The sequence below is a fragment of the Andrena cerasifolii genome, chromosome 4 (genome assembly GCF_050908995.1).
Source record: "Andrena cerasifolii isolate SP2316 chromosome 4, iyAndCera1_principal, whole genome shotgun sequence".
In the NCBI taxonomy this organism is placed as follows: domain Eukaryota; kingdom Metazoa; phylum Arthropoda; class Insecta; order Hymenoptera; family Andrenidae; genus Andrena; species Andrena cerasifolii.
In genome coordinates, this window is record NC_135121.1 from 11,568,230 (window position 1) to 11,583,179 (window position 14,950).

Here is a 14,950-nt window from a genome sequence, read left to right on the forward strand (position 1 = left end):
TCGGTCGAGTAGCTTTCTCGCCAGGCGAGTGCTCTCTGTTTACCGTGAAACCCGGCTCGCAGCTGAGCTCGCAGCGTCAGTCACCTACACCTCGCACACCCAGAAGAATATCTCGCGCGCAGGGTGACACAGATGCCTTTGAGATACCTCTGGAGGGCTCTTCGATCTCGCCCCCTTTGCACTCGCCCCCGTCATTAATACGCGAAGTAGACGGCGTTAAACAAGGGAACAGGGTTACGCTAACGTGCGGTGACCCCGAAATCGCTGCAGGTACCGCGCTACTCTGCAGTAAGGCGGGAATAAAGCGAGGCGCGCGGGCACAACGAGCCCCGAGATTACAGGATGAAACGCGCCGCGAGGGAAGACGAGGCTCCCACGATAATACGAGGGGTAACAAGCTGCGACTAATCCCTGAATCGGTTTTACGATCGCTCTGATCGCTGCAGTGTTTCACTCCCCCAGGTGGAGTCACTGATGCTCGAATCGAAGGCAGGAGAAACAGTGCTGAAACGGAAACGCGGAATCCGGAAGACGTCCGTCGAACTTCGCGCCCGTTGGGAAAGCCGCATGTTTCTTCGGAGGAGATTGATATATCCGAGACGCGTCGCCTCTAAATAGCGCGACCTAATTAGTCGGCACGGTTTCGAGGGGGAGGCGTCATTAAGTGGCGCGATGCGGCAGCGTGGCAGTTTCAAATTGATCTCGAAGCGAGGGTCTGCTCGATCGGGACCAAGAGCTTCGCTCCACTTTCCCGCGAATCCTGTGACGCGAAGGAAACGGGACACGCCTGGGCGTAACCGAGCCCTATGCAATATTCCGCAGTACAGTCAACCAGCCTGGGGAATTCCACGGCAGTCGAGAAAACACCCTCCAAGAAGGGCGAGCACAGGCAGCTTTCCCTGGAAAATTGCGCTGGAGAACGAGCAATGTGGAAGCGTGTCTGTGACGCTCCACTTTCAACAGAGTTGGCGGTATTTGTTTGTGAATTTCAGCTTATTACGTCGGTGCATATGAAGCGTCATCTCCTCTACTTAGAATCAGACGATACAGGAAGAAGAGAGCCACAATGCGGGTGCTTCCACTCTCAGCTAACTTCTTCCCACCGATTCAATGTACTCCCCCATTTATTGATGCAACAAGTGTCGCTTGGTATTTTAATCGGCGACTTGTGTGTACCTACTTCCGCAGCTGCGGTCTCCTGCCAAAATTAATCCTCCTCGAAGCCGCAAAAAGCGTGTCGTACACCTTTACCGCGAAACGATTACGTCCCCGCTCTGCAACCGACCGTTTCACTCCTTGCGAGACTTTCTTGCGACCTTAGATCACGGCAACTGCGAAACGGGGCTGAGCAATTGGAAATCGGAGAAGAAACCATCGAGACGTACCTTTCGCAAAAACCATGCGCATTTGGTTTACGGTCTCCACGATACCCAAGAGTGCTCCCGATTCACAGGAACGGCGAGTTCCAACACATTCAAGGATTTCCCCGCCATTCCAGAGCCATTCCGTTTCTTCCCCCTCGCCGCGTGAAATACCAGGTCCGTAAATATGAAACCGGAATTTGCCCATACGTGACAGTGTAGTTACCGTCAAACCGCATCATTGACGCCATTCTCTTGTCTTGACATCTGATAAAGAGTTTCAACTCACAACCATACAAGTTTCATACCACAGCAGAGTTTTTAAGGGGTCGTGCTCAATTAGGAGGCCGAAAAAAGGGTGGTCTTTGGAAATTTTTTACTCAAAAGCTATAACACATTTCTCAGAAAATCTTTTTTCCTTTTAAGGATTGCATCTAGTACCGTGCGTCGTATTTTTTTTATTTAAAAATATTTATCAATAACTGAGTTATTGTCTATCACTCAAAGGTTCTCTAAAAAAAAGGCTTCTGCGGTGACAACTGCTGCTCGAAAGTCGATCATCTAAAATAAAAAATTCAAAAGAATTTACTTATTATATTGTATTGTCTAGTATTTGAACGAAGGTTTTTTTCGAAATATTGATTTGGGAAAAAATGGCTGATGTTTAAAGTAAAAGTTTCAATTTTTATCATAAATCTTGCCTGATTTTCGCCAATTAAAAGAAAACTAAGCAGCGGATAAAAAAATCCTTCGTTCAAATACTAGATAATATAATATAATAAGTAAATTCTTTTGAATTTTTTATTTCAGATGATCGACTTTCGAGCAGCAGTGGTCACCGCAGAAGCCTTTTTTTTTAGAGAACCTTCGAGTGATAGACAATAACTCAGTTACTGAAAAATATTTTTAAATAAAAAAAATACGATGCACGTATTTTTAAATAAAAACAAAATGTACGAAAATGCCTCGACGACTGGTTTGCCATAAAAGAGGAACAGTTTCTTTGGCGTGGCATCCAGAAATTGTCATAGAGATGAGAAAAATGTACAGCTACCGATGGGCAATACTTCGGATAAACTGTTTTGTGTCATTTTCATACAATAAACGTGTATTTTCTGTACAAAAATTCCGGTTTCATACCCACATACCTGGTAATCCCACGGTCGGGATTTATGAAGGCAGTTTTTGCGCGACCACGGCTTGAATAATGCAGGGAAAATTGACCAAAATTATGGTCGCATTGCCGGGGAGGCGGCCGGAGCCCGATTACACCTCGTTTTCGCGTGAAATATAATGAACCGCTGTTACTTGTCGCCGTGCAAGTATTCTCGTTCCACGTCGAGGACCAAAATATTACGTGGAAATCCGCGAACCAAAATTATTAATGACGACGGCCCGCCGTCGCGCTTCGATGGTGGCTTTTAACGCGAATCGCGATGCAAATTTGCCAGCGGCCGGTGAACGCCCGTGTCCAAAGTTTGTCAGAGCCGTCATCGCGAAATTCGCAGGGACAGGAGCCGCCCGCGCGAGCGTCGCTGCTGGCCAGCGCGTCCACCGTGGAAAGCTTCCCGCTCGGGAAAATTGATTCCCCCCCCGCGGCACCCGCTAATGCCATCGAGCGGCAGCTTTCGTTCGATTTCGTGAAAAATAGGCGGCCGAATGGGCGCATAAATCCAACGAGTCGGCAGCCGCGGCACGGTTCTTTTTAAATGCAAATCATCCTGGTTCGTGACATGCCGGACAATAATGGCCGGGCTAAGAGAGAGAGAGAGGAATGGGGGAGGCTTCAACGAGCTGCATTGTTTATAATCACCCTCGTGCGTTGAATTAAATCTGCCCGCCCCCGCCTCATTGTTCTGGCGGGCGATATCACCGAGCCAACGGTGGGATTTTACGGTTGTACGATTTATCTGGGGATATTCTGCGAATTACGCGCTATTCCAGCCCTCCTCCGCCCCGCCCCGACTCGACCACCCCTGGCGCGTAGTTTACCCTCGTTGCTGCCGCGATTAAGCCTAGGAGGACCTCTGGGGGGTCCCGATTAACCCCGTTCCATGATACTCATGAACTCGTATTGCTGTTTTGTGAATATTATCGCGTCACTAAGTGACCGATTAATATGCGCAAGTGATATGCGCTTAGGTTCTTTCTAGGACAGCTAAGAGATGAAAGACAGTGTCGATACGTATTCGAAGTGTCAGTGGCGCACTCAGGATTTAATCTTGGGGGGAGCCGAATTGTACCGTTAAAGCATTTTTAATGCAAATTCACTAAGGTTCATTAGGTGACTATAAAAATTTATTTAATTGTTTGATGCACTGTTCAGAAACTTTTACACCCCACGAAAAATATAAACGTTTCTATTTCAATGATGGATGCCCGACTGATAGTTAATTGTCAGTATCATCGTCTACTGTGTCTAGAAATCTAGTATACACGATTGCCTGAAGAGTTCGTTATTTCTTTATCGAAATTTTACGAAGTTCCATGTTACGTGCCGTTCCATATTACCTGCCTTTACCCTACATAAAGCAAGCTAAAAGGCGAAGCAGGTGGCTGCTTCCATGGCTGATCAGCGACGTGTTATCCATTAGAGAGGACATTGTTTAGAAGAAACATTTATGAGCTCGGTTTGCATAATGCCGCCAGGAGTTAGCGTGGGATACTCGTTAGACGTTGAGGCATTCTCATGGAAATTTTCAACGATTCTCGCAGACATCGGTCGGGACCGCGGGGAATGATGTTCGAGGGGGTTGAGGAACGCCAGAATGGGGTGCTACGTAATTTATTGCGGGCAATATCATCGCGACGATGTCGGAGCGAAACGGGGAATCTTGCGGCCTTCCCGAAAAGTATTTTATGGCGTTTAAGAATCGCATATTTCACCTCGGACTACCTTCGGCCGAAGAATTTGAACAAATCGTTCCCTGATTGCAAAGTAAGAGAGCCAGATAGATCTTTCACTCTAGATTCCCGCTTTCGATTAACATAGATTTGCTTACCATGATTTGGTTAAACGGACAAAGAGGGTCTTATAAATCATCGGACCGGAGCGTGTTATAAATAAGGGGGTCTTTGGAGAAGCATTCTCGAGTAATGGGCAGGTATTCAGACTCGTCGGCGATGATCGATTCGACTACTTAATGCGCCATTTCTCCTGTATTCTATTTCCAAGGGAGATGTGTAGGTGTAACGGAAGAATGCAGCCCCTTGGCTGGTTTACGCGGTGCCGCGTAGCTCCCAGGCAGATTTAAGTAAATTGGATCACACGGACGAGCGTGCTCTCCCGAGCGTATTTTTAATAATGGAAAATCCATTTGGCCGTGTCGCGGATATGTATCTTGTTCGCCGTCACTTCCCTCGAGCGTATCCGTTCCGATATCATACTTTACTTCCTGCTTTTAAATAAATCAGCTTCTCCTCCTCCCCCAATGTCCGACTGACTATTCGAATCCGTTCCCCCTTTTAATACGCCGGAGGAAGGAGCTCGCGATCGAGCGCAGCCTCTACACGTTTCTAATAAGACAAAGAAAGAGCATCTGGATCTCTGAAAATTTCAAATTTCAACGACTCGCAGCTCCAAACTCCCTCCCTGTCTCTCGAGCCGCCGTTTCACAGAGACACCGTCGCGCGCCATTAAAGGCCCCTTCGACAGGCGGTGCATTTAAATAAATAGGCTGCACCGCCGCGACGTACCCGCGATGCGTTCTGAATAATGGAGCGGACGGGTTCTCGCATAAATCTCGCGCGGAAAAGCACGCTGAACGCTCGCCCCGGACGAGCGCGGACAAACCGTGACCCGCCTTATCGGGGAGAGGTATTTGCTCTCGTTTCCTTGGTGTAAATCCTCCGCTAGAGCGTAGCCAGCTCTTCGTCGCCTTCATCATCGTGAAACACCGCCGTGAACGAACGATATACCCTGTGCTTTAGACCGAACCGAACGGGGAGGGTAAATTCGATGCTCGTGTACTAAAGCTATTCGGTGGAAGCGAGGGGCAGAGGAAGAATGAGGCGAGGCAATAATTCCAAATTCCATGAAACTTCCCCTCTCGTCTGTCGTGAATTCGCTTCTTCTCTTTCCGCTTTACACCCGTTTTACGAGGTTCGTGTCGCGGCGCGTATGCACCCCTGATGAATACTTTTATGAGTTGCTGCACCGTCAACATTCGAATCTCTCAACATTTCCCTGCTTACCGGTGATCCCCTTCGTCTCATTTTCTTATTCCGTCCGCTTCTCCTGCGTGCGCCGCGACAAGTAGAATGGCGAATGGCATTTTATATCGGGAGAAGAGAGGCAGAAAGAACAAAGGAGTCACGGTGGTTGGCTGGTGGATCGCTGGTGGAAACAGACTTTCATGCTCGGCCAGTAGAAACGGAGCGGTCGCGGCCAGACGTCGATCGAATAATTCCGGCAAAGGGAATTTTTACCACGCATAAATTCTCCTTGCCTGCTTCGCGAACCGCGGCTGATTTGTGGCTTCCATTCCCGTCGCGCGTCGCGTAATGGTGCACTTCCAATTACAGCGGAAAGTTGGGCGCAGCGGAGATCAGTGGAACGACTCCGTGCACGGTCAGACCGTGAACATCGTAACTAGATCTTCGGCGAGCACTGTCCTCTAAATTTACTGTACGATACGCTGCGCATCGTGCTTTCGTGAAATATTTTAACAGAGGCTGTACATTTCATTGCAGCGTTTCGGACAGAAATTTCGGGCCTGGATTAACTTCACCGTATCGAGGCAGTGTTCCCCTTCGCAGGCGGTGACGAATCGACTGGAGACAGTGACGATAAAGTGGGGCACAGCCTGGATACTCGCGCAGCTGTTTCAGATGTCCAAAGTACCTGGGAAACGGCAACTGCTCACTAATTAGCGAAACGCTCCGCAGCCACAATTATCGGTGATAATTCCGCAACCCATTTCCATCCCTCTATGGGTTCGCGTTAGTTAACGGGGCACAGTCGAGCGTAACGTAAACAGAATTCCGTGCAAACTGAGATGCTAGCAACGAGACTAGGTTCGTCGAGTAAAAAGCAGATCTTATTCCCCCGGTGATAGTGGGTGTCCCCTTTCAGAAGTGGAAGTTTCCGCGCCGACTCCTCCTCGGCAATTAGTGCGAGGGCCAAACAATACCCCGAGTCGCTTGCCCTTTATCTCTCTTTTCTCCCGTGGAATCGCCGATAATTAATTACCCACTTCCGGGGGGGTAATCCAAGGATGCACCAGGTAGGATTATCCCGTGGCCGTGTTCTCTTTCCCTTCACTCGGTTTCGGGGGTGTCTTTCCTCCCCCGACCCAGCCACTCGTACTTCACCGGAGATAATGGCTCGTCGCCAACAATGGCCCGAGAAGATAGAGGCTGGGAGGAAAGGTTAAGAGGTTCAATGGAAGGAAAGGGAAGGCGTATTTATGTTATGTACCTAGGGCTCACGTGCGCGCGGAAATCTCCAGCTAGGCGCGGCGCTGTGTACGTACATAGAACGTTTTACCACAGACAAGGTATAGGATGGACTGTACAGCCAGTGTAAATTTTTGTCACACGGCCCGGGGGCTTTGGAGCGACCACGCCACTTTTCTGTCGCATGCGACCTTATTGATTCGGGGTGGAATACAATCGGAACGCTGCTTTCAGTTAGAACGAACATTAAATGTAACGAGAATCCCCGTATTTTCATCACATCCTCTTCTTGTCGATGACGAGAGTTAGGAGAATAAAATTGAAGGCTATCAGTAAACTGTATGCAACCGTAGATACAGCCGAACTATTTGACACGAGCACACAACTTTTCCTCCGATTTTTTCATTGAAAATTTCACATTTTATAGAAAAAAGTATGACCTTTCTAACGCATATAATGTTTCTTTGATAAAAACATTTCTCCACCGAAAGAAATCATTCAAATCCATCCTACTTTTTTCATCCTTCTGCCGGGCCACGGATTACAGCTGAACTAAATGATGAATTCTATCAGAGAAGGTGCGCGGTACGCGTGAATCTTGGTGATTTCGGTCTCCCCCGACAAGAAACCGCAGAGCCTTCGAGGGATTCTTTTTACGAGGCACGAAGTTACTGCTAGTAGACCCTGGACACCCCATCAGCTTCTTTCACGAATCACCACCCTTCCCGTTACTTCGTCGAAACCTCGAACATGTAACCGGAGAAGTCTCGACACTCCCGCCGATTCCAAATGCGGTTTCCCATCAGTGACCACCTACTCTCGCGTTTCTTTAACTCGTCTGCCTCTAAAGATCTCACGAAAGCGATTGAAAGCGGGAAGACGCGGGGAGAACGGAGTACTGGGGCCCGAGAAAGAAAGGATTCGGTTGCAACCACGGAAGCTAAATTGTTTGACTCCCGAGCAAGCAGCTCTGCGCTCGCTATTTCATCGATTTAGCCCGAAAGGGGTAATCGGTTGAATAAAAGATCCTCGAACGCGAAGTAGCGACGTGCTCGCAGCCACTATATCAGATTGAAGGAGGTTTGCACCGCGCGCGCACCGGCGAGCTTATGCGAACTTTTCAGACATTGTTATCGAGACGACTAGTTGGAATTCTGTTCCCTCGCTCGACGTGGCCGGGGCGTTATGCAACTTTCTGTTGCATACTCGGACAGCGCGCAGAGGTGCAGCGAGATATTACCAGCCAGCACTTTCGGAATTGCAAGCTGCCGACCGCCCAAACGGGAAAGAGGAGCACTAGGCGCTCCAACGATTCTTACTCGAACAGCGAGAATCGCGTCCCCCTATTTTTCTTCCTCGACTTCCACGACTTTCCCCGTGCCTGGTTTAGCCGGCGAACGCCAATTGCCAGCGGCCAATCTTTGCAAATTACCACCCCACTTCTCGCTTAATTCCTTAGATACACACCGCGTTAATCGTTAAGAAAGCCGGGAGTTTAAGTTGCTGGGAGTAAAGTAGGAAAAGGGGGCCGGGTGATTGTTGCTCCGAGGAGAAGGAGAATACTCCGAGAGATGGACTCACCTCTATTCTAAAGGTCCATCCCTCGAGGCTGAGCAGCTTAAGGGTGGTGTTCCTGGCGAGGGCGTGACACAGCAGCCTGGAAGGATGATCGTCGAGGGCCAGCCGCGGACTGGCGAGATCCAGAAGTTGTAGACAAGGCGCCTCCGTCAATGCCAGCACCAATGGCATCACGTCCGCTGGCCTGGACGCGCCCGCAGCCCTTAGGGCGTCCAAATTGCGGGCCCTTCTGATGGTCTCGCCCAGGCAGCCCGCATCCAATCCGCCGAGCAAACACTTGGACACGTTTAGGGACCTCAGCTTGCAGTTCGGTTCTCTGAGGCATCGGGCAAACCAACATCGATTAGACTGATGCTCGGTTAATTTAGAATCGATCAACAGTGGCATATGAATTCGATTCCTAATAGCGGCGCGACGTATACGTGTACGCTGCCGCGGGAAAGGTACACGAACGACGACGACAGGCAAGCATCTCCGTTTCCTCTAACGAGATGGGGGACGAATTTTAATACGCGTTCCCAATCTGCGCTCCCGCGTCGTCGTCGAACCCGCAACGACGACGATCCAATATACTTGCCGCGATACATCAAACGTACCCAATTTTCCTAGAGTACAAGGCTCACGGAGAAAATCGATACAATCCGCGCAGACAACTTTCCAAAGAATTCTTCCGTCCTGTCTGCTCCGAGGCAGGACGGGAAAGGGGCGAAGGCGAGGAGGAGAGGGGAAAGGATTTAATCAAAGCTACTGACAAGCTAGTTATTACCCAAGATCGATGATTATATCCTGCCAGTCCATCCCCTGACGTGGTAGCCCCTTTAATAATTGAGTGGATAGAGTTTTAATTAAAGCTCGTTCCCGCCGCCCAATCACGAGAGGGAGAAGTCGACGGGGAGATTAAGACTATTACCAAAACGAGGTCCGAAATAAATGTAATTATGTAACTCCTCTCGGTACCTGTTTGATTCCATTAACTGACAAGGCAGATTTTAAAGGAAAGAATACGCTTTCGGTTACTGAGGTTCTGGGGTGACTCTCCGTGGGGCCACCATTCCAGTTTCAATTTCGATAATCTGACTTTAAATTCGGAACAGGCGGCCAAATAAGCTCACAGATACTGGTCTTCGAGAAGTGCTGTATAATTCGCTAAATATAAAAAAATCAGCAACGAAATTCAAAGTTTCGGCCGGACTGATGGATAAAGAATTTAATTGCGAAGAATTTTTTAAAAAAATCGTCAGGTTTTCTGAAAAATTACGACCTGTAGAGTGATTTGAACAAAAAAATGTCATTATGTACCACTGTGCGTCGGTAACGCATGTGTCATTCGCCCCGTGTACAGTCTTCCTAGACGTGGCCGTCGCCCGAGTAAACAAACGAACCATCAGGCTCCGGCAAATTAAACACTTGCCCCTAAGAGGATTAGCCCATGATCCGTTCGCCTCCCAGCACCGGCAGCACCCTAATTCCTGGCAAGCCTGACGTGGGCGAACGTGACGCAGCGCGCAAGGGCGCGTAGCTGCGTTTAATAGGGACAATTTAAGGAGGTGGATTGTCTGGTCGGTCGGGATCGCGTCTGGATTTAATGGTATCCACCGGTCGGACGATATTTACTCGGCTATTAGAGTGGCGCGGGCCACCGGCAGTAGCGGGGGCACAGCTAATGGCGCGCCTTTAATGGTATCCAGCACGGGTAAATCCGCTCGAGTACTCTCGACGTATCTATCTCGCAGCAAAAATATACTCTGCGAGCGCGCGCTACGTGCCAGGGCCGTGCTTTGAATCGCCAGCGAAAATAAACATTTTATTCGGCCCGTGCCCTCCCCCGCGCCCGCCAACGGATAAGCTACTCGGCCAATAAAAGTGATACTCTAAATCAAAGCTCGTATCGGTCCTCCGTTTCTCTCGATTTCAGCCGCGGTATTGGCTCTCGACGAGGAATACGCTCGAACCCCACGCTCCCGCGGAAATAAACGGCCGCGGGAGAGGCGATGGATCACGGGGCGAGCGCGACGTGCTTCAGATACGGTGTTTCAGCCTTCCCTCCCGGCGAATTGATTTCCCTCTCGGGCCACGTCCACTGTCGTTCATCGGCGCCATTCTGGATATAATTCTCGGGCAAGGGGCGATATTTCGGAGGGTACGCGAGGGTGGAAAGCGGATCCTCGGATACGTACAATGCGCGAAGAAGTTGGAGCGCTCGCGGGCAACGTTCTTCCGTGTTACGAGCGTTCAACGAGGAATGAGTAGAATTTAAACACGCCGGTACCCAGCAGCGAGCTTTCTCGCGATAAAATTGCGCTCGTAAGTCAAACGGTCGCGAAGCTATTGCGTTCTGCAGCGCGCTTAAGTTTCGACAGCTTTACTGCCAGGGATTTCGCGCCCGCTGGCTGCAGCGCAGGGTGAGCAACGGGTCGCGGGACATTTTTATCCCGTTAACTCGCTTTATCGTTCGCTGCTTCCTTACCGAACTTACTTCACCCCCGGAACAGCCCGAAACCAAGCCGAGTTGCTCGCGAGGCATTTAGATACCATGGATTAAAATTTGGGGAAAAAGTGGTACGCTTAAATTACAAAGGACAGGTGCTTCGCGGAGGTGTAACTCCGGCGGATAGTTAAAATGAGACATTCTTTCATTTCTGACTCGGAAAGTGGGCAGAGAGTTAATTGCGACGTGGAGTCGCGAATGGACGAAGTTCAATCTCCTCTGGTGATATAACGTTCCTCTCGCGAGTGTTCTCCAGCTTTTTGAGGGCGTTTCGAGTGGAGGAGAGTGCGCGCCGAGCGTTGAAAGACCATGATGTCTCAAGACGGACGTCTCGCGATGAAGATTTCGTGGAATGTTTGCTTCGAATGAAAGTGGAGAAGTTGCTAGCTCGCGTCGCGTCGCTGTATAAAGGGTCGCGGAGACGAGGCGCCGCGATAGAAAGCACAAGTCGATGGGAACGCGTAGTCATTGTATCTCGTAACGAGATAATTGCACCGAGTCAGAGCTTCGAGTCTTGCCGTAGTTTCCTTTTAACTACGCTCGAAGAAGATTGTCGGAAGTTCGGGGCCAGAGTATACCCTGCCAGTCCGGATGCTCAACGACATTAACTGCACCGCGTTTCGCAGGATACTTTTCCACTTTCCACTTTGTTCCTTCCTCGAGCCACCTCCCCGCGCATCGTTGCCCTATCCAGGATCCACCCCCTTCGAGAGCGAACTTAAACGAAACTTCGCCGTCGATGGAAATTTCGAACGGGGCGCGCGCGCTCTGTTTGAAGCGCAAACGCCGAGAAGTTTTCGGCCGCTATTTCGTTTGAAGCGTAAAAATACGTACGTGGGTGGTTCGGGGCGAGAGGGTTCCATTTGAAACACAAACAGTGGGAAATCGTTGGCTGACGAGTCGCATTGACAGCGAGCCGAGGTGAAACGGAAAATCAGCCGGACCCGTCGGCCCTGGAATCTAATTAGAAAGTTCTGATTGAGGGCTGGATGTAACATTCGAATACCTGGCGCGGTTTTTTGGCACGCTGGCCGGGGGAGGTGCGGTGGCTTTTGGCACGCTTTGGGGAGATGGAAAAATAGAGCTTTCAGAGGATGTTGACTCGTGACCCATTAACGAACAGAACAAAGAGAGAAGTAACAGTGGATCCTCTACCCGTTCCAACCAGAGCTGACCAAACTGTGTTCGATCCTTTCTGCATTTAATTCCCGTCCACGCGCCCTTTCAACCGTTTCCACGAGGCCCCCGAGCTTTGTCGCGCCGGAACCGCGCCCGTCTCGCCGCTCCGAATGCGCCCCAATCTCGACTCCCTCCTCTCCTTCCAGCTCCGCTTTTGTCCCCTTACGTTCCAGCGAATCGAAAACGTGGCCCGCGTACGCGAGGGTCTGGCGCGCGTATGAATGTCGAGGCTGATGTTTTTTAATTAAAAACAAGGCAACTGGACCCTGCCGGCCCGACGCGGGGGAAACGCAGCGCCGCCGGGGAAACATTTTCCAGAGATTATTCGCCCGTGCTGGGACGAGTCGCGTGTCGGACGCGATTCGTTCGCTTCCTTCGTCACGGGAACACGCTGCCGTGAAATTCCGCAACGCCTGCGACCGGACGTGCAGCCGGAAGTAATCGAAGCGGACGAGCTAGCCGGGGCGCAGCGGACGTTAACGAGGAAACATAATATTCCGTTTCAGCGATGCTTTTTTGCCAATGCTGCCCCGGAGTCGGGTGCTGGCGAGAGTCGAGTGGAGGTTTATGGTATTTTGCTGGGAATGTTGCTTTACGAACTGATTGCGTTACGCTCAGAGAGGTCGGGCACGGCAGAACTCTCTGTGCTGCGTCAAGTTGGAGTACGGGGGGGTTGGTTGCGAGCGGGGTGAATGATCCCGAATTGAATCAGAAGTTGGAGGCATCAGGAACACCCTCCGCGAAGGAGAGCCGTGAATTCGAATAAAAGGCCGCGGAGACAAAGAGGAGGGACAGAGCGAATGTCATTTCTCGTGTTTAAGGGTTGCTGAGTCTGGGTTCGTTCGTAAACGAGGAAACAATGGGGCGCGGAGGTTGAACTACAGCCGGTCGACTTCCGTTTCGCCGCGTGTTTCCACGCGAGATGTATCGCGCCCGTGGCTTACGGCCCGTAAACGGATTCATAAAGGCAGGAGTGCTCTGTTTCGTCCCGCCTTTTCATCTGACCGACGGCACAAATGGTTCGGAGCCGCAGGCTCGTCGCGTAACAGAGGAAAAGCCTCGTGCTCCTGTGATCCTTTTTACAGCTTCCGACGTCTTCTGCCTCTCCCGCTCCTAACCAGAGATTTACTCGCAAATAATGAACGCTGGGGCAGAGAAAGAATGTCGGATATGCTTAATATTCTGGGGAACAGTAATTCGATATACGCCAAGTACATGGAATCAAATAAATCACAAAAAATAGGAGATAATAATAATTACAAAATAAAAATGATATGAAATCGAAATGAGCTGCAAGTACATAATGGTAAAGATAAATATAAATAAATATTTTAATACGAATAAATATTTTATTCAAAATACTTGGCGCTGCGAAACAGGAAAAATGTTAATTGTCCTCGTATTAATAATTTAAAATAACTACCTTATGATCTAAGACACATAAACATAGACATATTAGAAACGCAGTCAGATTTATTCTACATATATTTAATTATAATGTCATACGTAGCATATGCGCACGCAAACATACACGCATTCATGAACGCACACACAAGAAAGAAAGAAAAAGATTAATGGAATTTATACATATTTATTCAGTTTAGCGACACCAATTCGGGACGCAGCGCCAAGTATTTTGAATAAAATATATTGAAGTATATTGAATAAAAATATTTATTCGTATTAAAATATTTGTATTTATTTTTACCTTTATGTACTTGCAGCTCATTTTGATTTCATATCTTTTTTTATTTTGTAATTATTAGTATCTTCTATTTTTTTGTGATTTATTTGATTTCATGTACTTGGCGTAATTCTTTTACTTTTTTGAAGTTTTTTTATGGATATCCCACTTCTTTTTACAAAGATAATTTGCATAGGGAATGACTTCAGATAATTTTCAATATTATAAATTATTATTATATTATTAATTGATGACTGGATATTTGTTTCATCCTCTCGGGATTATTTTTTTTTTAAATATATTGTATTGTCATCCAAACTACGCACGCCTGCAAAGCTTCAAGACAATTCGATTGGTGGAATTGGTTCAAATTGGTTTTTATCATTTAAATTAGAAAGAAATTCAGTTACGTATATATTTGTAAAAACACGTTTATAACTTGGTTATAACTTGACAGTAAGCCGTCAAAATTTGGAGTGGATTGCATAGTGAAATTGGTCTTATTCGAAAGCTTATATGCGGTTTACATAAGAAAAATGCCTTTAAATTTAGGAAATATAGCAGGCGTGATGAGATATTAATGAAATAAGTTTCAGGATAGGTTGGAATAGCCCGGCGACGAGTAAATGATAGCGGTAGCGACAGTCAACATATACAGGGTGTCTTTTCTATACTTTCTTTCCTGTACTTGGCGTCGAGACGCTACCGCGTCTCTAAATACAGGTTTGAATGCAGGCTGGGACAATACTCGGATAAATTGGGATTAAAATAAATATCGCTCGTCGGAATATTAAACATATTTGACATCGTTCCGTCCCCATTGTGCTCCCTACATCCCGCAGGCTCCGACGGTGTGTGGCCACAGAAACGTCCCTGCCACGTAACGCCTCTTCACGTGCGAAATGAAATTACGAGAATGAGGGTAAACAGAGGCGAGTGGGCGAGCGAGTCTGGGGTTTGAAATGAAAGGGCACGTGGCCTTCACCGTCTGCCCTTCGCGATGCACAGTGGTTTTCCCCATCTGCCGTCGAGTGCCCCCGATATTTCAAAAATGTTCGCTATTCGTTTACAACAGTGCCCAGTGAAAACTGCGTTGGTGGCAGGATTATTCGACGCGGTTGCGCCGGGAATTCGTACGAAATTCCAGCCCCTCCGCGGGATGCTAATATTCGTATTATGACGCGCAACGAGGAACAAAGAATTCCATTATGGGGGCTGCACGATGGAAAGAAGTATACTGCTTGAAAAACAGGCACGCGAGAA

General features: G+C 48.6%; 1 protein-coding gene across 4 annotated transcripts in view; it reads right to left on the bottom strand.

The window, feature by feature from the left end:
- Positions 1 to 14,950, bottom strand: part of LOC143367812 (uncharacterized) — a 176,502-nt gene that overhangs the window by 3,994 nt on the left and 157,558 nt on the right. For all 4 annotated transcript variants that reach the window (XM_076809990.1, XM_076809989.1, XM_076809993.1 and 1 more), the window contains exon 9: positions 8,340 to 8,652. In XM_076809990.1, the coding sequence (XP_076666105.1) occupies positions 8,340 to 8,652 (313 nt within the window). The remainder of the gene's footprint in view (positions 1 to 8,339; positions 8,653 to 14,950) is intronic.